The 25,691-nt window shown below is 31.8% G+C and overlaps 1 protein-coding gene across 3 annotated transcripts in view; it reads left to right on the forward strand.

Annotated features, from left to right (window-relative positions):
• LOC132731538 (ligand of Numb protein X 2-like) overlaps positions 1-25,691 on the forward strand; it is a 76,848-nt gene that overhangs the window by 12,481 nt on the left and 38,676 nt on the right. For 2 of the 3 annotated variants that reach the window (XM_060717731.1, XM_060717732.1), the window contains exon 3: positions 1,480-1,902. In XM_060717731.1, coding sequence (XP_060573714.1) covers positions 1,505-1,902 — 398 coding nt within the window. In that variant the 5' untranslated portion in view covers positions 1,480-1,504. Of the gene's footprint in view, positions 1-1,479; positions 1,903-23,594; positions 23,747-25,691 lie in introns of those variants that run through there. The other variant, XM_060717733.1, reaches the window with a different exon arrangement.

Below are 25,691 nucleotides of genomic sequence, written 5' to 3' on the forward strand. Positions count from 1 at the left end.
TGTATTTGGAATAGTCCATTTAAAGGTTAAATAAATTTTGATATTATTTCAATACATAAATTAAGCTACCACATGTATTTAAGGGGCTTCCGTGGCCGAATGGTTATGGTTGTTGACTTCAAACCACTTGCCCCTGTGGGTTTGAATCCCAACTGGGACTTTGGATTCTTTCATGTGAAGAGGCTATCCAGCTAGCTTACGAAAATGTTGGTGGTTCTACTCAGGTGCCCGTTTGTGCCTGAAATAATGCACGGAAGGGCATCTGAGGTCTTCCTCCACCAGTAAAGCTGCAAGGTTGCCATATGAACTATACTGTGTTGGTGTGATGTAAAAACAAACAAACCTGTATTTAAAGAGCTGGTCAGACTGCATGGATGTGCATTAAGTGCAGCAATTATCAGGGTACTTGTTTAATTTATAATATATAAATAAAGAAGTGGTAGGGATGTAGTGATAATTAATTTCTTCCTCCAAATTTTTCAGTTTAAAAAAAAGAAGCATAAAAAATTGGTTACAAAGTGTTATGACCAGATAAAAACAGCTATGTTATCTCTAGAAATACGGAATAATTAATTTTCGTATGATGTAGATGTACTCAATTTTTTTGTTGATTCAAATTTGTGGATGCAAACAAAATGGATGGGGGGAAAAAAAGTGGCAGTATACAACAACAATTGATCGTAAGCAGAATTTGCTGTCATGATATCCTTATTGTATCCTTAGTGTTTTTTTCATTCCCTAAAGGCAGCATATGGTCGAGATGAATGTGATGAAATCAATGGCCTCGTATGGTGTGATTACCCTATAATTCAACTACTTCAATTGAATTAGATTGAATGTCATGTTTTTTGAGGCATTAACAAAATTGTCTAGTAATAACTGATTGTAATAACTGAAACATGCAAACAAAATCATAATTTTTTTGTTCATAATCATTGTAGCGTCATATAGTTATGTAATGTATAAAACCAGTGTATGAAATTCGGATTTGCCTTGACCAGATTGGTGAGACTACCAGATTGGAATATTCACTAGCCTGAAAAATGTTTCAGCAGCACGATTTATTTGTTCAAAACAGTTGCTTATATTGCCTCTAAATATATAGAAGCCTTGTATTATAAAATTATAGGCTTGTTAATGCGAAATTTTGGTTAAGAGCCCGAAGAGAAATTTGCGAGTCATCGGCCATTAGAGTACTGCTAATTTCGAACATTGTAAAATTGCAGCAGTTGCTTTATTGTAGAGCATCAGTTACATTAAAACCTTTACCATTCTAAATATCTTAAATGGGCTTGTTCATCTTTCAATTGGGACAAGACAATTTGTCATTTTTAGGGTAAATTTCATAGTAAGTACTGTTTGGATGGTGAATATTGCATATCATGATCCAACAGCAAGGACCTGCCAATGTCATATTAAAAATGTTTCACATTTCAACTCTTCATATTGTAATTAAAGACAAAACATTATTATTTGCAGATAAGTACAGAACAGTCAGGTTTCAATGCATTCTGGATATTATCTCAAAGGTAACCGACAGGAAGTGATGAACTATGAGAACATTCCATTTGACCCTGCCCCACCACCTTACACTCCGCCCAATTCTGAGACTTTCTCCACTTCTACTCATTACAAGTACAGAGATTCAGTGATATGTTCAAAATGTGGACAACTACACGAGGAGAATGGTACACATCTGTACGACTACCACCAGGCCGTGGACGAGGATCTGATGTGTCATATATGTCTGCAACCATTAGTGAATCCTATTGATACGCGATGTGGACACACGTATTGTTCACGGTGCTTAAAAAGCTACCTCAAGTTACAGAAGCAGTGTCCTGTTGATCGACAGCCTTTGACTGTTAGTGAATGCCAGAAATCCAGTCTACTTGTTAGAAGGTAAGATGTTATAGGGGAAAGAATTGTCACAAAGGAAGACAACTCTCACTTTTTCTCTTGAAGTGGTAACTGCAGTTTATTCCCTTGATCAATTGAGTATGTCCATGAAATACTTGGCATAAGATTGTCTAGTATAGCAGGATCAAAGCTCTGAGAGTTCTGTCAGAAGCAAAAGTTAAAATGTGTGAACAATACATTCAAAACCGTGAAAATTAATTGTTATTTTATGAATTACATTTTGAGGGGATTCTTGAGTTTTACATAATCTGAGAATATTTATAGGAAAGGGAACGTGACATGGTCATAAAATATCATCCACAAGAAAATATGCTTCAACAGATACTCAGAACTTTATTAATGTTATAAAATTATTCATAGCTATTCTTATGTAATAAAATGCAATAGAATAACTGAAATAAGTACATGCACATATTATACAATCCACAAAAAAAAAATGCTTAAATTGATGTTTATAGAAATTTCCTTGAGCCATGAGAGTTTATAATCAGTTCATGCGAAGTTATTTGTAAAGTTGAAAGGAATTATGGCAAAATACAAACTTATTTCAACTTTCACCAGTCCTGTTCATTCACTATAAACTCATGGATGGGCATAACATCACTTTTGATGATAATAAAAAAAAAAAAGAAATATTTTGTTGGTAAGCCTGTGAAATATTTTTTTGGTAGATACACAAATAGAGAAAATAAATATAACATAAAAAAGTGCTCAAAATGCATTATTTATCGTAAAGGAACATTTTCAAAATTTTATTTTTATTTTAATCTAATATAACCTCAATAGTTAATAAATGAAACCTTTTATGTGGTTGAATATTGAGCTAGAAAACATGTAAGTTTTACAGACTGATTTGCCCCTAAGTATTGTTTTTTTCGAAATCAACAGAAATCTGTACATGGAATATATCCAACTATTCTTATAACACACAATTGGGATACCTTTTCTCACAGGCCGAGAAGATTTGACTTTGTCAGTGCATGGTCAACTTAATGATGTGACATCAATAGTTTTATTAATGAAATTTATGCAAATGAACATTTTGCGACTTTTTCCAGACATTCTTATATCTGAGATGTGAGTTCTAGCTTTTTTATAACCTTGTAAACATGTTATATGACATTAATTTAGCCAAGACTAGCCAAGAAATGAATCACTTGATCTAAATGTTTTGTCTATGTTTTACAGATTTTTTGCATGTCCAGCATGATGAATAACAAAATTAATGACAATTAAGCAGATTCCAAAAAAAAAAGTATTGTAAGCAATTCAAACCCAATAATTTCTTAAGGGTAACAAGATTTTGGCACTAGGTAATATATCATCATCAGGAAGAAACAAGATTTGTGAGAGACATTTGTCAATAATATAGGCTTCCCGATGAACGTAATGAAGCGAGTAAATAATCAGTCCATGGGCAAATAATCCATCATACTTCAGAATGAAGCCACAAGGTTAAGATGTGTAAAATGATCCATCACACTTTTCCCTTCCAGAGCAATCTGTAGCTACAACTCAAAATTGACAGAACTGTGTATATATGTATATTTAATATTGATAGACAGATAGCGTAGATTTCATCTGATTTTGTATTTCCGTCACAAAATGACCAGATATTTTTGTATGAGAAATATACATAAATTGTAACTAGTTGATTGGATAAACAGACCATTTTTTCCCTGTAACAATCAGGTCAGAGTTAAAATAGAAAATATAGTATAGTATGGAAAACATTATAGACAATAGAAGTCACAGAAATGCAATTATGATTGTTCAATATTTAATATTTACACAACTTAAAATATTTCACTGAATATTTAGATCAGTTTAAACATTTTAACTTACACAGTACTTACACAGGTGTTGGTGTTGGTGTCACTGTCACATTTTGGTTAAGTTTTTGAGTGTAGTTGGTATCTCGAAAACTACATAAGGGAATGGGTTGAAACTTCACAAACTTATTTGAGAGCATAATAGGAGGTCACTTTCCAAGGCACACTTGCATGGATTTAAAAAAAATTATGGCACTATTTAAACTTAGAAAATGCAGGCTATTGTTTTTACTACCAAGCACTGCAGAAAATAGTTAAGTGACAGCTCTTGTTAGACAAGTTCTTGGAACAAGACTATAGTACTGATGTGATATGAGGAAATATCTCTTAGTTTCATTCTACTAATGCCAGCATTGTAGCTGAAAATCAGCTGGCACATCCGTGTGGTCTGATTATGTTCTGTACTGCTCTGTAAATACATATCGTTATCAAAATGAAATTTCCCCCAAAAATGACAAATGGTTTTGTTCAGTTTGAAAGATTGATGTGTCCATTTAAGACATTTGATAAGAATTAATAAGTATGATAATGGTATCTTTTTCTTACACTGTTTTGTATTTAATGTCACGGATAAGCGTAATATTCTGTGATACTTTGCCTGTTTTTCTGTAGAACTGTGAAACCCCCGAGGACTGATTAAATGAGTTTAAGACCTTGTAAATGACTCCGAGATTTTTTTCTCTCTTACAAATAAGGCATATACACCTCATGAGAAATCTTCTGTAATTAAAGTCTCATGTTTTTATTTCCCTTATAGGTACAAATTCTGTCTTGTCTAAGGCTGGTATGCATGTGTATATGTCTCTAAGATACTTAAAGATTATAATGCTAGCCTTGTTTAAGAGGATTTTCTGCAAAGATCTGCGGATAGTGAAGTTACAGTAATCCTCTTGTCAAGTCTAGGCACCATACACTGATACACTGATTTTACACTGACACAGCATGTGCCTTAAATAATGCAAAGATAGCACCCATTGTTTCAACCTTTCAACAGTAAAGCTCCGGAAAAGGCTTTATGTCTTTAACAGCAGTGTGTGACTTAAAATGCATTAAGAAAAATTCATGTAAGCACATATTAAATTTTTCAGAGCTTTGAATTATTTGTCAATATAGGGAGTTTAAACATCTAGTACTACTTTATTATTTTGCAGACAATGTTTACAGCCCATCCCAATTCAAAAATATGTTGCACAATATTTCCTCATTAATAACAAGTTTCACATTTCTGAATCTATTTTATCAAACATATCAACACCAATTGCAGTTATTCTTGTACAGTAGAAAATGTCATTTTGCATGCAATCCAACATGCTATAGTCTTTAAATCCTTTCAAGATTTACAAAACCTTTGTTTATTGGTTGATTTTCCTGGCTGCTAGTAAATGGAAAATTGTTTTCTTTCTAAAACAATCATTTTTAAAACCTATAAAGGGGCGATATTGTACAGTTTGTTATGTACATTTATTATGTACTCTTTATTTTTTTAAAGTACTCTGTGCTTGATATTCTTTCAGGTCTCTTAAATAGCTGTCTCTTGCAAGATTTTTCAAAGAATTTTAAATCCGCTTTTTTTATTTAATATATTTTAAGCATGCTGTTTGACGAAGACAAGCAGAGCTTGAAATTGTCTGTCAGACACAGAAAATTTGCATATAAATATTTTATTCTGGATTCCGAAATTCATCTTAAAATTTCTCGAATTGCTTCAGAAATCGGTGAAAGCAAGATATTTGCTGTTTTGTCATTGACACCATATTATCATCTGAAGTCTCATAAATATCTCTAGGCTAACTTTTTTACTAGCATTATCAGAGAAGTCTTAATGCTTCATTACACAGAGAATATCCCTAAATATTTATAGTAATTGGTAGTCTGTACTTGTGGAAAATTTAGTAGGTTTTTGGCTTTTCATACATTGTATGTTTTGAAAAGCCAAGTTAGTTTACCTTTTAGCTGGTTCTTCAATATCATTTGATGATTAGAAAATGCATATATTGTTACCTGTAGTTATTAACACAATGTGATTTTTCATTTTTCTGATTTTCTTTGAATTATATCATTTTGTCTTTTAATATGACACAAAATTATTGGAGCTTCCAGTGCTTGTGTGGTGATGTCAAGCACTGATGGTCAAGCACCAATCAAAATTCATTCTCCACTCATCAGGTCCAAGTTTTCACATTGTTTAAGTAATATTTGTCTGTAATATCATATTCAGATTCCTGCTTTTTAAACATTTTGATACATAAACGGTATATAACTTAAATACCAAATAAAAAATGTCCGGACCATTCAAACATATGTTGTTGTACAAAAAGCTAAAAAAAACATGTCAAGATTGGTTAAGCTTTTGTAATTATCATTGGCTAAGATTGAAGATGTGTGTATGAGTTACATGTAATTTGGTATAGTTCATGCCTGTTAGACAATTTGATTATTGCCTATCTGTTGATATGATATTATAAATATTGATTGCTGGGGATTCAATTATTGTCTTATATCTCCTTTGTTGATTGTCGCATCTTATTTCTTTGAAAATTATATAAACTTTTCATTGGGACCAAAACAGATTCTTTTTGCCAAGTGATGTGTGAAGTGTGTAGGTAATCAGAATTGACCACTTATTTAAAAAAAAGCAACATAAAAAAGACATGACATAAAGTGTATTATTAAGCTATCTGCTGCCTGTATATTTGAATTTTGAAAAAGAATTATAACTTCCAAATACAAGTATGAAAGAAATATATATTTATATTTCCATAAGAACGAATGACACATGCAGGAATAATAATATCTGTCATATTTTGCGGTTCGGATCGGAATATCCATCCCGAGGTGACCCGCCCTTTTGCCTCGTTTACCGCCCATGGGCGGGTGACCGAGGGACGGATATTCCGATCCGAACCGCAAACATATGTCAGATATTTTTTCTTGCATATTCTACCATATTCCATTATATTTTAAATTCTTTATCTTTATTTTCAATGAAAATTTATATCATTACAACCGTAACTACTTTCATTCAACAGCGTATAAATTACAAAATCATTCATAACGGTGAAATGACGTCATCTTTATTGTGCCATTGTACAGCACGCGACTCATCTGGAACCCCCCATGCCAGATGAAATTTCCGGCATGGGTAAAACTAACGGAAACGTCAGTCTGATATGCAAGAAATTATTTTCTAAATGGTTGCATGAAACCCTACTTAAAAAAGCAAAAATAATTTTTTGTTCTGGAATATTTAACATCATAAATAAAATACTTCATTTATCATCGCAGACACAATTTCAGAATAAAATGCCATTTTCAATCATTAACAGATTTTGTTGTGCTGAGTAAATGGAGACACTCAAAGAGATGTTTGAAATCAACCTGAAATATGTTCTTTTTAATATTTTTATTGTAAAAGTATTTGAGATATACACCAATATTCTTGTAAAGTAAATACCCTTCCTACATATCAGTAAATGTTTTCATTAACTGATCAATACATTTATTGATCTTTCTGAATCATTTTTTTCATTCTCCGAACATTTAGAATGGTGACAATGCAATTAAAAATGAAGTAACCTTCAGTTATATAGCCAGACTTGCCTAGCCAGCCAGCAATGATCTCAATACAGCATATATCCCTGTTTCATTTTGGCATTTTCATTTTGAAATCTAGATTCATTGTCAGCAGATTAAATCAAATAATTTTTTAACAATTGGTTATTCTAGATTTAGAGCAAGACAAAGCCAATCAAGTCTCTTAACTAAACTTTAATGAGTACTTGTAAATTAACTTGAGGGCAATGCCAATCCAGTCCCTAAATTAAACAGTGAGAACTTGTACATTCAGAGCAGGGCAAGGCCAATCAATTCTCTTTACTAAACAATGAGAACTTGTACATTCACAGCAGGGCAAGGCCAATCATGTCTCTTCACTAAACAATGAGAACTTGTACATTCACAGCAGGGCAAGGCCAATCATGTCTCTTCACTAAACAATGAGAACTTGTATATTCACTGGAGGGCAAGGCCAATCATGTCTCTTCACTAAACAATGAGAACTTGTACATTCACAGGAGGGCAAGGCCAATCATGTTTCTTCACTAAACAATGAGAACTTGTACAGGTCTCAGAGAGGCAAGGTCAATCAAGTCTCTTAACTAAACAATGAGAACTTGTACATTCACAGGAGGGCAAGGCCATATCATGTCTCTTACTAAACAATTGAGAACTTGTACATAGTCACAGGGAGGGGCAAGGCCAATCATGTTTCTTCCACTAAACAATGAGGTTAACTTAGATACATTCACAGCAGGGCAAGGCCAATCAAGTCTCTTGACTAAACAATGAGAACTTGTACAGTTCACAGGAGGGCAAGGCCAATCATGTCTCTTAACTAAACAATGGAGAAACTTGTACGTTCACTGTTAGGGCAAGGCCAATCATGTCTCTTAAACTAAACAATGAGAAATTGACATATTCACAGTAGGACAAGGCCAATCATAGTCTCTTAACTAACAATTGAGAACTTGTACATTCACAGGAAGGGCAAGGGCAATCATGTTTTCTTCACTAAACAATGAGAACTTGTAACATTCACAGCAGGGCAAGGCCAGTCATGTCTCTTAGACTAAACATATGAGAACTTTGTATATTCAGTCAGGAGGGCAAGGCCAATCATGTTCTTCACTAAACAATGAGAACTTGTATCATTCACAGGAGGACAAGGCCAATCATGTCTCTTGACACTAAACAATGAGAACTTGTACATTCCACAGAGGCAAGGCCAATCAAGTGCTCTTAACTAAACAATGTAGAACTTGTTACTTCACAGGAGGACAAGGCCAATCAGTCTCTTAACTAAACAATGAGCAACTTGTGACATTTCACAGGAGGGCAAGGCCAATCAAGTCTTCTTAACTAAACAATGAAGAACTTGTACATTCACAGTAGGGCAAGGCCAATCATGTCTCTTAACTAAACAATGAGACTTTGTAGCATTCACAGGAGCGGGCAAGGCAATCATGTCCTCTTAACTAAACAATGAGAACTTGTACATTTCAACAGTAGGACAAGGCACACATCATCTCTTAACTAAACATGAGAACTTGTAACATTCAGAGCAGGGGCAAGGCCAATCATGTCTCTTAACTAAAACAATGAGAACTTGTACATTCACAGGAGGGCAAGGCCAATCATGTCTCTGAACTAAACAATGAGAACTTGTACATTCAGAGCAGGGCAAGGCCAATCATGACCTCTGAACTAAACAATGAGAACTTGTACATTCACAGTAGGCAAGGCCAATCATGTCTCTTAACTAACATATAGAACTTGTACATTCACAGGAGGGCAAGGCCAATCATGTCTCTGAACTAAACAATGCAGAACTTGAACATTTCACAGTGCAGGGCAAGGCCAATCATGTTCTGACTAAACAATGAGAACTTTGTACATTCACAACAGGAGGCAAGGCCAATCAAGTCTCTTATAACTAAAACAATGAGAACTTGTACAAATTCACAGTAGGACAAAGGCAATCAATGTCTCTTAACTAGAACAATGAGAACTTGTACATTCAGAGCAGGCAAGGCCATCATGTCTCTGAACTAACAAATCGAGAACTTGTATAATTCAACAGGAAGGCAAGGCCAATCAAGTCCCTTAACTAAACAATGAGAACTTGTACATTCACAGGAGGGCAAGGCCAATCAAGTCTCTTAACTAAACAATGAGAACTTAGATATTCACAGGAGGCCAAGGTCAATCTCAAGTCCCTTAACTAAACAATGAGAACTTGTACATTCACAGGAGGGCAAGGCCAATCAAGTCTCTTAACTAAACAATGAGAACTTGTACATTTACAGTAGGGTAAGGCCAATCATGTCTTTTAACTAAACAATGAGAACTTGTATATTCACAGGAGGACAAGGCCAATCATGTCTCTTGACTAAACAATGAGAACTTGTATATTCACAGGAAGGCAAGGGCAATCATGTTTCTTCACTAAACAATGAGAACTTGTACATTCACAGCAGGGCAAGGCCAATCATGTCTCTTGACTAAACAATGAGAACTTGTACATTCACAGGAGGGCAAGGCCAATCATGTCTCTTGACTAAACAATGAGAACTTGTACATTCTCAGGAGGGCAAGGCCAATCATGTCTCTTGACTAAACAATGAGAACTTGTACATTCTCAGGAGGGCAAGGCCAATCAATACCCTTATATTAACAGTCAGAACTTGTACATACATGTCCTATAATACATACACATATATATCTAGAAATTGTACATACCTGTCCTACAATACATTCACATATATATCTAGAATTTGTACATACCTATCCTATGATACATACACATATATACCTAGAATTTGTACATTATAACATGTCTTATAATACATACACATATATATCACAGTATATGTAGACAATGTTCTTTTATATTTCATTTTGCATTGTAACTATGATAGTTGTTCAGAAATCCTCATCAGAATTTCAAATTGCATGTTCAAGGCAGACACTTTTAAAATTGTGTCTCAAGTTTTTGAGAGCAATACATCAAAGTAAATTTTCAAACCTGTCAGATACATGCTGTAAATCTTCGCCAGCTGGTTATTTGTGATGAAAATAGTATCATATTGTTAATGGAAACTGCATCATAGAGTATGTTATTAGAAGTACAAGTTCAGTTAGAAAATATGTGTTGTTATTCTTGTATAGTTAAATTACATAATGTCTCAATGAAATAATAACAAAATAATGATGATTAGAAAAATTTATGTATAAATATAAATGTGTGGACATATTTAGCTCACCAGAGCTTATTTAAGATTTTCACTCCAAATTATCTTACCCTAATTCGTCTAAAGGTGTCTGTTTCTATCCATGCAACATAAAATGCATTATAATTGGAACATATTAGTACAGGACTGCATTTGGCATAAATTTAGCATATGTCCAAACTGGGAAACAAAATTGTCCACATTTACGTTTCCACTTCGGCTCAAATATCTAGTAATACATGTTAAAGTGTTAGAATGGTTTTGGGGGGAAATGTCCTTGGTCCCAAAAATTCATAAAAATGATGATAGCTAAATTATCTCAGGTAAAGCAGTTTTCAAAATAAAGGTCAGACAGTGAGGTTTTTTAATGATGTAGCTCCTAAAATGTCCTATAGATTTTACTGCAAAAGATGTTGTTGTTTTTTCATATTCTTTAAGAAGCATTTTTTTTTTTGGTTAAAAAAGAATTCAGAAAAATTGCATACCCGGTACACAGTTTGGTATAGCCATCTGCTAGAAACCAGTCTTATTTTCCAAGAATTATGGGAAACAGTTTGCTACTAATAAAGTGATACCCTGTGACGCGCATTGAACACTGCTGCTGCTGAACACCATGTTATTGAACATGACAAACTGCTTTTCTCTAAAAGCTAAAAGTACAATGTAATAATCCTACATCAGCGGGATTTTATTCATTATAAGGAAGGAAAAAACATTTATCATATCTTCTATGAAATAAGAAATTATTTTATGTTCGTTTAGGACTTTTACACACAAAAAACAATATTGACATAACTGAAAATATAATTGTTAAAAGGGTAAAGTTATATAATGGTTATATTTTAACGGGCAGTGAGAATATCATTCTGGTTAATTTTGCTATCCAAAGACCACCTCTAATGAAAGACCACGATCAGAATTCCTGTAATTTTAATGTCACAGTTTTGTGTTTCTCTTATGAACAATAACATTTGAAAATGCTTGTTTTGAAAGACAATCTATCCACAAAGGTTTTCTCTATTTCCCTTTAAGACTAAATCATCAGGTTTTACTGGGTTTTTTTTTTCTTTTTATCCATGCCTAATATGATTTTCTTCTGGTATTTTTTCTCCAGTTCTGTTTTTAAATTACATTTGTTAATTACACTTCACTTGCAGTAAAATAATGGCTTATAGTTTAGAAGAAATTTTGAAAATGAAAAATTTGATCTATTACAATTACAGAAGAAAGGCTGCAATGAGACCATTTCAAAACCATTTGTTTACTGCTGTGCAGATTTTAATCATTCATTCTAAAAAACATCTAAAGTGATACCATTTAAGAATCTATCGAGAATGTTTTAGACAAAAGCCAATATTATTTGTTTGTATTTTGAAAGAAAAAGAAGAATTGGTTCTAAGATTGAGTCGATCACCGTATGACAGCACTTACCACAGAGTATGATTTCAATATAGTCAATATTAGCTTTGACTGGATTTGCAAACAATTTACAACTTGAAGAAAATAATAACCTGATTGCTGGCTGTTGATTTTCCTTGAGGATAGATTTTGTATGGCTTTTTGTGTCAATGTTTTGAGACTGATATTGATTGAAGGGCAGGACATTTTAGATTTTTTAAGGCTTGAATGATTGAGTGATTTTTTTTCCATGATCAAAGTATTTTTTCATCTTTTATGGAGGCAGATCATGAAAGTGTTTATGTAACTATGATGAATTATATTTCTATATAGTCTAAAACATGGCTCTACAATCCTTTTGAATCTAATCTGTAGGAATCATTGGTGAAGAGAATTATGAGTATATATAGAGAGTTGTGGTTTCGGTTATAAAAGGAATGAGGCCCATTTAGTATCCCATCTATATGTGAATATGTTAGGTAAAAAATGGAACAAACAATTTGGAACAAACAAATATTTATTGTCATAATTCCATATCAGCGTGAGCAGGATGTTAGCGTCCAATGTCATGTTAAATGAATTACATGTACTACACATAGTTATTTTTTTACCCAGACCACATTTAGGGGAAAGAAAGATCCTCTGTCCAAGCCTGAGGTGACTAAAAGGTCATAGAATTTATCAGAATATCCCCTGTATTGTATGGTCAGTCGCTTATTTTTTAAGAGCACACGAACACAGACATCACAGGCCAATTAAGGTTTGCAGCTTAACATTCCAGGGTGTATGGAATGGACCTTTCCTGTGTTTACAGTTTTATGTAAATTGGCTAACTTGTTATCCAATTGCTACACTGAGATAATACATAGTCACTGGTTGACCTGGTATGCACAAAAGAACACATGCTTATGTTTGTGATACTGTTTGTGAGCAGTTGACCTAGCAATGAATGGAAAAGGTGCGGCTAAATGTTCCGTTACGAAAAACCGGAAAGGTCCGTAGTGTGTCCATGAAGTATCACACCTCATGTTTAAGTTTCACGCTCAAGCATTGTGTTCACGGGGCACTCTGTATGAATGGAATTATAACCAGCCTAATAGGGTACAATTCTGTAGCCTAAGTATATAATCAACAAAGATAACTGAATAACATTTCTCTGATGACAAATGACATATAATTTATAGAACAGAATTATATATTTAATATAACTCCTATTACACATGATAATAGGCTCTTGAAATTTCTTGACTTGTTATGGCCTATAAGGAAGATCATTTCTGGGGACAGAAGCTGTGATGAAATAATATGCGACAATCAACAAAGGAGAAATAAGACAATAATTGAATCCCCAGCAATCAATATTTGTAATATCATATCAACAGATAGGCAATAATCAAATTGTCTAACAGCCCTGAACTATACCAAATTACATGTAACTCATACATACATCCACTGATAATTACAACCTCTTGCTGTTTGCACTGGTTACATTGTGATGGTTATGTTGTCTTTTCATGAATTGATGATATCTTTTCTCCTGAATGCAAGAAGATTTTCATGCTATAAAAGGTTTTCTAAACATGAATATATATGTTTTTGTCCAAAACGTGTAAGTAGGGTTTTAAGGAATTTGATATTATATTAGACTGAAGGCATATAAACAGACCTTTGGAACTCATTATCTTGGTTACAATTCATCACAAAGTCTTCTTATTTCACATATTGATTGGTCATAACTAGTAGATGACCCCTAATGATTTTGGGGTCACTAGGTCAAAGGTCAAGGTCACAGAGGCCTTATATGTCAGGATGGTTTCTGCTGATTATCTGGAAAAGTATTCATCACAAAGTCTTCATATTTCACAAAGTGATTGGTCATAACTAGTAGATGACCCAAATTGATTCTGGGGTCACTAGGTCAAGGTCTTAGTGGCCTTAAATGTCAGAATGGTTTCCACTCATTATCTGGGTTACAATTCATCACAAAGTCTTCATATTTCACATATTGATTAGTGATAACTAGTAGATGACCCCTATTGATTTTGGGGTCACTAGGTCAAAGGTCAAGGTCACAGAGGCCTTGAATGGTAGTATGATTTCCCTTTATTATCTTTGTTACTACTTATAACAAAGTCTTTATATTTCACATATTGATTGGTCATAACAAGTAGAAGACCCCTATTGATTTTGGGGTCACCACATCAAAGGTCACGGTCACAGGGGCCTTAAATGTCAGAATGGTTTCCGCTTATTATCTTGAAAACTATTTATCACAAAGTCTTCATTATTTTTCTTTTTTCCATAATAGAACACTTCTATGTACCCATCTATGGCAAGTTTCTATAACAAAATTACCAATAATGTGAGTCAAGGGCTAGAAAGGGGGCCATATGTGTCGCTGGACATTTCTTGTCCATATAGTTTCTGTCCTCCGTGATGATGCATGGAGCTTGAATGACATGGTAATATTACATGTACATGTGTACAGATAATTGCTTACAGTACTTAATTCAAATTTAATTGTCAACTTTGTTTGCATACTTAAATTATGTGGTCAGTAAACAAGGATTTACACATTTAACCTAAGCATAGTCCAGTATGTATTTGAATTTTTTCATGTTACCATCTGCAGGATTGTTGCTTTAAAAAACATAAACAGAGAATAAAAAGCTACTTTGTATAATAAGATACATATCCTTGACTTCAATTGCCTCAATAAACTAATATGTGCCTCACTTTATTGTAGTTTTGTTCCTTGTTGGATTCTAGAATTGAATCAGAAAGTCCTTAGTGAACACTGTTGGCATTAAAAACCAGGAGATGGAAGATAGGTAGACATGTACCATAAATAATTGATTGGTATGAGTGTTCAACATCAACATGTATTATTGTTGAACCAAACTGACACTTATTCCAGGTCATTGAAATTCTGATGCTTAAAAGAACTGTCCAGAGTTTGGTATATTTATTATTTAAAACAGTTTGTAGGCATTATGTGGCAATATTCTGCTCAAAATATTGATATACCTTGTGAATGTATATACATGTATATTGTATTAAAATAAAAAAACAACTTTTTACACAATTCTTTTGTGTGCATTTTAAATCACCTAATTATAAGCATTTTAGTTGATCTTCATAAAAGGCAAGCATCTTTTATAGCCATATAAGTCTTAAACTGAGCATCCCAGAATATGTGTGGTTGTTTCACTTTTACTGTGTCTGCACAGTCAAGCTTTTGTGTATCTGGCAACACACAGAAAAAAACACCTTTTTATCAAAGGGTCATAACTCGGCAAAAAATCATTCAACCGGAAAACCCGTGCAATATGCGCAAGGACTTGAGCTAAAGATCAATCTTGTAAAGTTTCATTCAAATTGCATCAGTGTAATAAGAGAAGTAGTCCGGACAAACTTTAAAAATAAATAATATTAAAGGGCCATAACTCTTACAAAATCATTGAACCGGAAAATGCTGAAAATATGCACAACTAGACTTGTTACTGATCATTCCTGTAAAGTTTGGATGAAATTGCACCAGTAGTTTATGAGAAGTAATCCGGACAAGCTTTTGTGTATGTGGCAACACACAGAAAAAACACCTTTTTATCAAAGGGCCATTACTCGGACAAAAATCATTTAACCAGAAAATGCTGACAATATGCACAACTAGACTAAAATGGTACTGATCATTCCTGTTAAGTTTGGACGAAATTGCACCAGTAGTTTATGAGGAGTAGTCCGGACAAGTTTTGTGACGGACGGACAGACGGACAGACAGACGACGGAGAAGTGATCCCTATATGTCGCCACTACTCCGTAGAGGCGACACAAAAACATGCGAATTTCTCAAGTGTGTCGAAAGGATGTGCGGAAATGTGTCAATAGAAAACGCTGATAGTTCGCGTGTTGATAAAAATACTGTTTAGATTCTATATGATTTGAAAAAAAAAACTGTTTCTATGTAACTTTTCACGGAAATGGGCTGTACAATGATTGCGTTAAAAGCCAATAAGATGTCGGCTGTAGAAATCGAAAGGAATTTTGTCACGTGACTTTTGCCCATGCTACCGAAAACTACCCATCACAATATCACGGCGTTGAGATGCCGTGAAATAATTATGAACTTTATGATAAATATAATCAATAAGAGGCATTGGCTATAGGTGTTTGATAACAATAAGTAATGATGGTTCTAATATAAATTTGTGAGGAGTTACAGCTCTTTAGTTATTTAAAGACAATTTTAGCTAATTTCAGTGACTGCATGATGCTAGTGTATTTAGATACTTTTGAAAATTATTCAAAAATAAATATGTTCTAAAGAATTTCTCATTTAAATGTTACTACTATCTAATTTAACAAGAATGAACCTAATTCACTTATAAAGAGATTGGTAATTTCAGTAAATATTTGTGGATATTTGCTGACTAATGAAGCAAAGATCTTTTGGTAGAATAAGCACAAACATTATCAGAGAGAATTCATGAAGCTTCTGTTAATTAAAGTTGGACAGATGATGATAAGAAAGAAACCTTAATGGATGTATATTGTATTGAAAAGGTTTTCTGAAGTGATTCAAACCATTCCAGAAAAGAATTTTAAAGTGGAAGGAAAATATGCAAATTTTCTATGTCTGACAGATAATTGCAAGTTCCGTCTGCTGTCAAAACATCCCACTCACAATGTCATTTATGTAAGGATGTTGATTCTAAATTCTTTGAAATAGTCTGAAGAAATCTAAATTGGTAACATTCTTTGAAATCAAGATTTACCCTTAATATTGTATTTTGTACAAATATTAAGGGTTTGTTAAACTGTGAAGTTCATCAATATAACAAACTGAAAAGAATATTTAATTTAAAAAGTAAGGTAGATGCTGAGAATGTCGAGAAAAATACTGTCAGTCTGTGGCAAGAAAAAGGATTGTTGATTTGGTTGAAAAAAGATAAACAAGATTGATGATCTTCTGGTAAATATCTTTGCTCTTAACCTACTGCATGTGTTTAATGGATTTTCCCTGGCTTTCAGAGTTGGGAACAATCCATTTAAAGTTTAAAGGATTTCAGTATCAAAATACAAAAATTGATCTACATACAGTCAGAAGAACCTTAGGTTAGACTCGCGGTATGGATGTGCAGACTTGCATGGCTCTATAATATTGCAAAATCATTATTCTTCATGGGGAACTATTTTTCGTGGATAGGTCAATCAACGAATTTGAGATCCAACAAATTTCATTTCATCTGCTGTAAGATTACTTTGCATCACATTATTTACATGAAAATGTTATTTGTGACAAAACCATGAAAATTCATGCCCACATTAAGTTAAGTGAATTCATAGTAATTGGTGGCAAAGCCTGATCACTTACAGTTCCAGCAGGTTGCGGGTTAAATGTTGACACACCTACCATGTGATTTGATATAATGTATAGTCCTTTAAGCATACATGATGTCAGGATGGCAAATGTGGGTTTTCCTAATCTAATCCGGTGTCACACTAACAAGTCCACTTTACACTATGATACTGTAAATAATAAGAGAGAACAATGTGTTTGGCTGATTATCTATATGATTTACCAAGTAATGTTATTCTAAAAATTTATTTGTTCAGCAGAATGAAAACAATTTTATGAATTTCAGGGAATCTTAATTTGTAGTATTGGTAACTTAGCAGCAGTGAAACTGGCTTTATTAAACTGATGCATGGCTTGACAACTAACTCCTGATAGCTGATTAATGCATCTCAAAATTTAACAATGGCTTTGTCTGAAAATTTGTTTATTGATGGACTTGTGTAGAATTGAAACAGTCTGTAAAAATATAAGTCCCATGACAAATTGTTTGTCTAAATGCAGTCTAATGGCAGTAATAATCCAGTCAATGACAAGTGCATTATAAGAATTATTTGAAGATTTTCCTGTAATGATAATTCTTTGTTGTTGTTTTTTTTGTGAGCATTTCTGACAGAAAGTTGCACATTTTGTTGAAAATTTTACTCAGAATTTGAGAGATGAATGTCAAGAAATGATGTTTGATTTAAATAATCGAATGAGTGAAGACAGAAATTCCAGAAAATTGTTTACTATGCCAAATTTCATGATCTTGAAGAGACTTATTGCGTTTAGACATAGAGATATCTTTGATTAGTGTATCAGGCTCAATTTATATATATATAAACATATACTTTAACAAATTTTGACTTTCTTTTACTTTGTCACATAGATCTTGAGAGAAAAAAAAACAACTAAAAATAGTTAAACGTTTATAAGAGTTCTATTGTAACCAGTGAGTCCTACATTATAACATACTGTAAACTCAGTGAGCCAAATAAGGGAAAAAATATAATGTCACAATTTCTTTTTATGTTAGACATAAGTCTACTGCAATGTGCATGCCGGCAGTAATTACTAGTATCAATAGCTTTATATCATAGATAGAAATAAAACTAATCTATCTGGGTAATCAGTATAGCTGTAAATACGACTTTATTGCTTTAATTTTGAGTGTATCATTACTAGTAGCATAATGACAGGGGCTGTTAAGATAGCATTAATGAAATTAGGTAATTAACCGGAATAGGCTATTAATTATCGCGATCTTTCAGAACACAGGGAATGTCTGTTTTAGGGCAAAAAAAAACCAATGTTAGCCTAAAAAGCCGCGCTGTACCGTATACAGATGTCTGAGTTCAGTTACCATACTGTATAAATGGATACGAGTCAAACAACGCTATGTTCATGTTCGGTGTTTTTCCCAATATTGAGATACTCTATAGAGACAGCTGTTGCAGAACCTTGTCATAAAACTGTAGTTTAAAGTGTGAATTATGTTTGTTTGTTGGTGTTTTACCTGTGTGAATATTTTAACTGGAATATTTGGTGTACATATATAGTAATTCTCGTTCAGTTATTAATATTTGATGGAGCTTAAAATTACGATATTTATTTAGTAAATGGTGTACGAATCAATTAAAAGTAAAAACTTTTTTAAATGAAATGTATTTCTGGCAAAAAAAACTTTATTATATGGCTGTTTATTAACTTATATGATTTTTAAACTAAATTTTAAACACTCATTAAAACAAAATAAAACAGTTCAAATGAATGAACTTTAAATACAACTCACTAAAATGAAATAATAAATTTAAATAAACATTGTTACTATATAAGTGACGAAAATTTAAAGTTAAAACACTTATTAAGTTTCTGTTTTTTCAAATACATATTAAGTTTTGTCTTTTCTTACTTAACACAATGCTTGTTGGATTTTTTTAACAAGTGAAATATAGATATTATTTATTGATATTGTTGTATAAACATATTGAATTCTTCAAATCATATTAACTTAAGTCTTAATAGTTAGATATCTCCAAGATTCACAATTCACTAATATATTAATTTAACAATAACACCATTAAATTAAGAACATAAGAAAAGTTTTGAAACTTTTGATATCATTGCATTTATCAGTTGTTATATTATATACTGTAATGAAACATAGTTGTTTAAATTCAAATTTGAATGTAAAAAATTAAAAGGTGATTTTTGTGAGGAGCAAGTTACGTGAGGAAAATGTTGCTGTAAAACGAAATTTCACATCATTGTTGTACATTGTGAAAATAAACTTAATAGTTATTCTACGAAACCATAGTAATTGTCAGGTATCAGCGACTTTTAAAATTTAATTATTTCAGATAATTAAGAAGGGTGATTTGATAAAATTATTCAAATTAATGATCATGTAATCGCCAATGAATGCATCTTTAATGCATTTTTTCATCTTATTTTTTTCATCTCATTGAACAATGATTGAGTCAACAAATTTCGCAAAAACCTTATATTTTGGTAGCTATATAATTAAAAATGATTGTTTTCATTTTTTTCTGCAGCTTAATTGATAATTATACATGTATAGCATTTTTTCTCTGACTACATATAAATATAAAAAATATTATGATAATTAATATTTATATTATATGACTGCAGCAGCTGTTACAGCATTCTTCAGGTGTTATTTTATTGTATACATCACTTGTAATTCAGTATACAATATCTATGTCTGTAAATAATATTTCTTTATAATAATTATGTATTAACCTTAAATAATTATGTTCCTTTTAAAAACTAAATAAAATCATAAAAGTTTATTTACCCAGTATCTGTGTAAAAAACAATTATTACAAGCTATTTTTTGCTTTTTAAAAAAATCTACTATTTTGATACTCAATTTGTAAGTATCTTTCCCTTGAATCTAAACTAATTCCCAACTCAAAACTAGACTAGTCAATTTACCAAATAAGGCGGGGCTAAAATATATGAAGGTTAAATTTAATCTAGTTTTTGCAACAAAAATCAGATTGCTTATTTCTAAGTAGAATACTGTTTTAATTCATACATTAATTGTTACACTTCTGTCAGCCACAAAGTCAAAGTCCATACTCACTCGATACTTTTAATTGATTTTAGAGCTCAGTGCCAATCCAAATCAAATTTATTTGAAATCCCCAAGTGCTTGAAGATCATTAAAGAATTTCATCAATATTGAAAACTTTAAAGTGCTTGTTACTGCTCAGTGTCAGTAACCGCAGGTATTGAATATACATGTATATACTATAGAAGACCATCAGTGGTTCAATACATGTTGATGGCATGCAAGATTTACTGATATGGGAAATAGTGTATAGTGGTGAAATTTTATTTTTACTTTTCTAGGATTTTACTTTTCTAGGATTTTGCTTTTCTAGGACAGCTTCTGTAATATTATGAATGATCCCAATACCTGTTTTTGTTGATAGTTGAAATTGTGTATGTTTAAACTGTGTACGATGAATTATTGTTCACTTTGTATAATGGAATCATAATTCTAGGAAAAGTTTTCCTGCTAATTGCCGGAAGGTATAATGTCATTTTAGATGGAATCTGCACTGTTATATTATGATGTTTAGCATTAGTTAAGTTTGATGGACAAGTAATTTATGACTGTGATTATATTGAGTTCTTGGATGAAATCGAAATGCTGCAGCAATGTGATAATTGTTTCGCTGTAAAGTTGATTCTGTTATGTATAAGACATGTTTTCATTAATAAGAAAATAGTGTTGTTGGTCACTTGATTGTTGCCTTTAATGTTATACTGAATGGGTTTATTATGAAATACAGAAAACTTCTCTTTGGTCAAATTCAAATTTTTTGAAAGTCAGGATATGTAAAATTAATATGAAAATTGTAAAACAATTCACTTATTTAATAATATAGTTATTGTAACTAGTGCTTAAAATTGTGAAATTAAGATTTTCTTTGAATGTTTTACTTTATTACATGTTTTGCAGTAGATTACTGAATTATAACGGTTAATTATATTCTGATAATTTCACAGTAATGATTACCAAATATAATTTCACAGTAGCCGAACTATATTTGGCGTAAAAATAAAATATTTATCATTAATGAATATTTTTCTCAGCGGAAATGTAGTCAATCATAATAAAAAATGTACGTGATAACTGTAGTTCGTAAATATTTACGAACGTTGTGCTGAAAAATATCTAAAATCTAAAAATAATCATGGAATTATATTTTGCTTCAACATTGTGACGTCATTATTTGATGACGTCATGAAGATAAGAGCATGACGTTACGCGGCAAAAATAAGTAAAATGGTGTAAAAATCGTTAAAAAATCATGAAATAAACAGAAAATTTGTTTGTTTTACATGTAAGATCAAATAATATTTCACTCGTGAACCCCAGCTATTATATTTTCACTTGTGGCTACTGCACTCGTGGAAAATATTGCATCTGGTGTTCACTCGGTGAAATATTTTTCGATCTTACACTGAAACAAACAAATATCCTCTATGTAATCATTAAAAGTCGAAAGTCACAGAGCCTTTGGTGGTATATGATATAATAATGAGATATCTGAATATGAACAATGTGAACTTTTAATTGAAAAAAAAAAAGATTGTTGGCAAGGAAGAATTGTACTTTGATGAAGCAAATATTAACTGAAGTTTGTCTTTGAAGCTAAATGTCATATTACCTTTGATCTTTATGTAACTTAGATTCATTGGACGTGATCTGACTGTGCAGGTCATATACTTCCATAATAAAGAATGCCTGGCATTTGATTTAAAGTGGTTGCTATAGTGTCTTAAAAGCAGCCTTTTATATTTTTTAAGATCATTTAATTCATTTTCAGGTACTTTGTATACAATTAAAAAAAGTTTAAAGTTGAAATATTGCAAATGTGGTGTTTTAGGAAAACTCTTCAGTACTCGTAATTTGCTTGAGAACAGAAAGTGATTGTAGTTTTTGCTACTGGCAAGCTTTCATATGGCTTTCACATCAGCACTTATATAATAATCCTCCATCTTTTAATTGACTTTTTCAAGTTCAAAGCTTATAGCTGTGAATTCCATTACACACAAACTTAGCAGGTTATTCTGGGATAAAATATTTTAAAATATTTTGTAGACATTGCATGGGGCTACAGATATAGAGTAAAATTATTAAACTTTTCAAGGAAATTATATAGATGATATAATATAGATAAGATAGACACAAAAATGCAGGCATATTCATTGTTGATAAAATAATTAATTTGTACATTTAACAACAGAATTGCTCAAAATCTTCTTAAACTCAGTTAAAATTTTGTAACATAATTTTCAAGAAATATTCTTGGATTGTTCAAGAACTTTATAGTTTAAGAACAATTTGGTACTGGAATGGTACTTTTAAAAGGTCAATTATATTTTAAGACATGGTTTATCAGACAGATTTCAAGAATGCTAATTGTTCAAGACAAGTTCTTAAAAACATGTCATGGACAATAGTCTAAATACAATAAAGGGTCCCTCATATTTCTTAGTAAGAACAGAACAGTTCTAGAACAGTCATGTTCTAAATACAATAAATTTTCCTGGGACTCTCGTATTTCTTAGCAAGAACAGAACTGGTATTAAACAGTCATGTTCCTAAACTGGTGACTGAGACCGTCTACAAGTTAGCTGGATAGTTTCCTAACTTGAAAAATCCGAAGTACTTCCTGACCGGATTCGAACCCACAGCCGTATCATCAGGGGCATGCATGGTTTGAACCAGTCTGCAGAAACACTTACTACTTGGTTTATGTAGGTCCAGACTTATAAGTTTTTCAACTGTTCGTTCAAGAGCAATAAATTGTAGCTAGAACTAATGTGAATAAGTAAAAAAATTGCCGAATTGTTGCTTTTTTAAAAATGACCATATTGACAAGTAAATCTTTGAGAAAGTTACTTCATTACCAAAATTTATTCTACACTTTAAATCCTTAAAAATGAAGATCTAACAGGTATTGAATTATACTGTATAATATATCAGTGGGTAATAAATATTATCTGATTACACTTAAATTAAGGAAATAAATTTACTAAAACATAAATGTTTCAGGCTTATTTTGCATGAAATATGATAAACCTGAGTCTCGTAGTGCAGATTATAAAGGGGTATAATTTAATAGGAACTTATTCATCTTTTGCTTAACAGAAAGTGAAACTGTATAAGTTAACAAAATATGGAATAAAACTGATAATTTTTTATAGTCATGTATAGAGACTGTGACAGAACTGCAATTTGAAAATGTGAAGTAACAATTTGTACATAATTATAAAAACTGTGATTATTTTTGAATTGAGGAATGTGAAGTAAAACATTAAACATGGATTTATGTTGTGATGTAAGTTTACTTCCTGTGAAGTAATAGTATATTAATAATGCACAGGAGTGACAGTGAAGAAGGGTCTTTACTTTTATGTCCTTCAAAGTAAGTATAGTTGTTTAAGTTTTACATGTACTATATTAATTTTTTGAAAGAATTTTTTAAAGAAAAATGTTGAAGAAAAAATTATTATATAAATTGTAAATTTTTGACAATTGTGAAACAGAAATATGTCATATTATGCTGTTGTAAGGGAATATTATTATTATAAACACAAAATGCTTCTGTGAAGTAACAAGAAATCATTTTATTTTTTTGTAATATAAATTTGACTTATTCATTTGGACTATGATGATCATGTCCAGATTTTGTTTCAAATCATAACAACTTTGATATTTATTGACATTCATACTTCAAAATTTGACCTTTACTTTTCAATGACCTTAATTGTTAAGGTCAAATTATTGAATGATGATTTTTTTATTATTCATGGATTTGATTCAATAACTGACAAAAACTTACGGATTTTCAAAGAATGATCCCATTTTTATTTTTCGGATTATTCAATTTTTCCCAATTTCTGGATTGTTTACTAATGCTAAATTTCCATAGGTCAATGCAATCACTATAGTATATATGTTATACCACTGTTGTTCCTAGAATTAATGTAAATACTGCATACAGGATATCCTCTATGTTTAGGTCAGCAGACGGTCAAAATGGGCAGTTATATCCTGTAGGACTCAAAAACTTTATGTATAGAAGAAAAACCATTGATGGTTAAGCCATCAATAGAAGATTAGGCTACCAAAGATCAAATAAAGAACTTTCTTTACTTTATTCCATGAAAGGAGAGACATAGTAGAAACTATATTAGAGAAAAACATACATAAATCCTCAGAAAATAGGTTTTTCTCAGTATATGTGATTCTTGTTGAGATTCAGATGTACTGTAGTATAACATACTATTATACAGAATTCAGTTGCCATGGAAACATGGTCACTCTTAAAGGTCAAATATAAAATGTTTACAATTTGTGTCTGCTGCATATAATTATTAAACCTTTAAACTACTGAACAACTTTTAAAATCACTTGTCACAAATTATCACCATTATAGTGCAAAAACAGGTTGCTTTACTCAAGGTCAAGGTCACACTTCCACATTTTGTGTCTACATTATAAATTATTAACTGGTATAAAGTTGTTAAAGTGACTTGCCATTATGAGCAGATCAGTAGAGCTCAAAAACCAGACCGCTACTTACAAGGTCAAGGTCTTATTTAAAGGTCAAACAAAGGTTAAAAAATCTTTGGCTGCTGGGGATAAAATTTAATAAAGGCAGCATTGAGGGTGCCTTGTTAAAATTTGGCCACCAGACCTGATTGTGGCTCAATATAATTTCTTAAGAAGTTGATGAAGTAAGATTCATAAAATAATGTTCATAATTATGTATTTAAAAGATGCTTCTTTCAGATGTTTAATTAAAAAATAAAATTTAGTCTCCTGGAAAAAAAAATTATAGGGGCGAATGTTTGTTAAATTATTCACTGAAGAGTAGGAAAATGAGAAAATTGTAAAACAATAAATTTTCTAAATTGGTGATAAAGTCCAATAAAAGAAAACAAATTTCACAGAAAGCTTTAATTGTGATCTGTGTAATTATACAGTCATTGTCAATACAATTGCATGTTATTGTGAAGCTGCTCTCTCATTGGATGATAATTATAGTGCAATAGATTTTACAAATGTCTTGTAATGAGGGATGTTAAAATCTGCTTGCTGTTACAAGTTTCCTCATTTCTGTCAGAGCAGGCTTTGTTTTATAAGTGGCTTTGAACAGATTTATCTCTTAAGTCCAAAAAAATCATTTATTTATGTGTTTTTAGGGGGGATGGAGGGTGTTTGTTAAATTTTAATTATGCTCCAGTTAAGATCTTTAGAGATTTCATAAGCTATGTTTACACTGTAATGGTAAATTCACACATTTTAAGAAATTATTAGATAGCATCTGCATATATGATTTTAAATATTGAATGTAAAACTTGTTA

Source organism: Ruditapes philippinarum, unplaced genomic scaffold, assembly GCF_026571515.1.
Source record: "Ruditapes philippinarum isolate M1 unplaced genomic scaffold, ASM2657151v2 ctg3214_1_1_1_1, whole genome shotgun sequence".
NCBI lineage: Eukaryota > Metazoa > Mollusca > Bivalvia > Venerida > Veneridae > Ruditapes > Ruditapes philippinarum.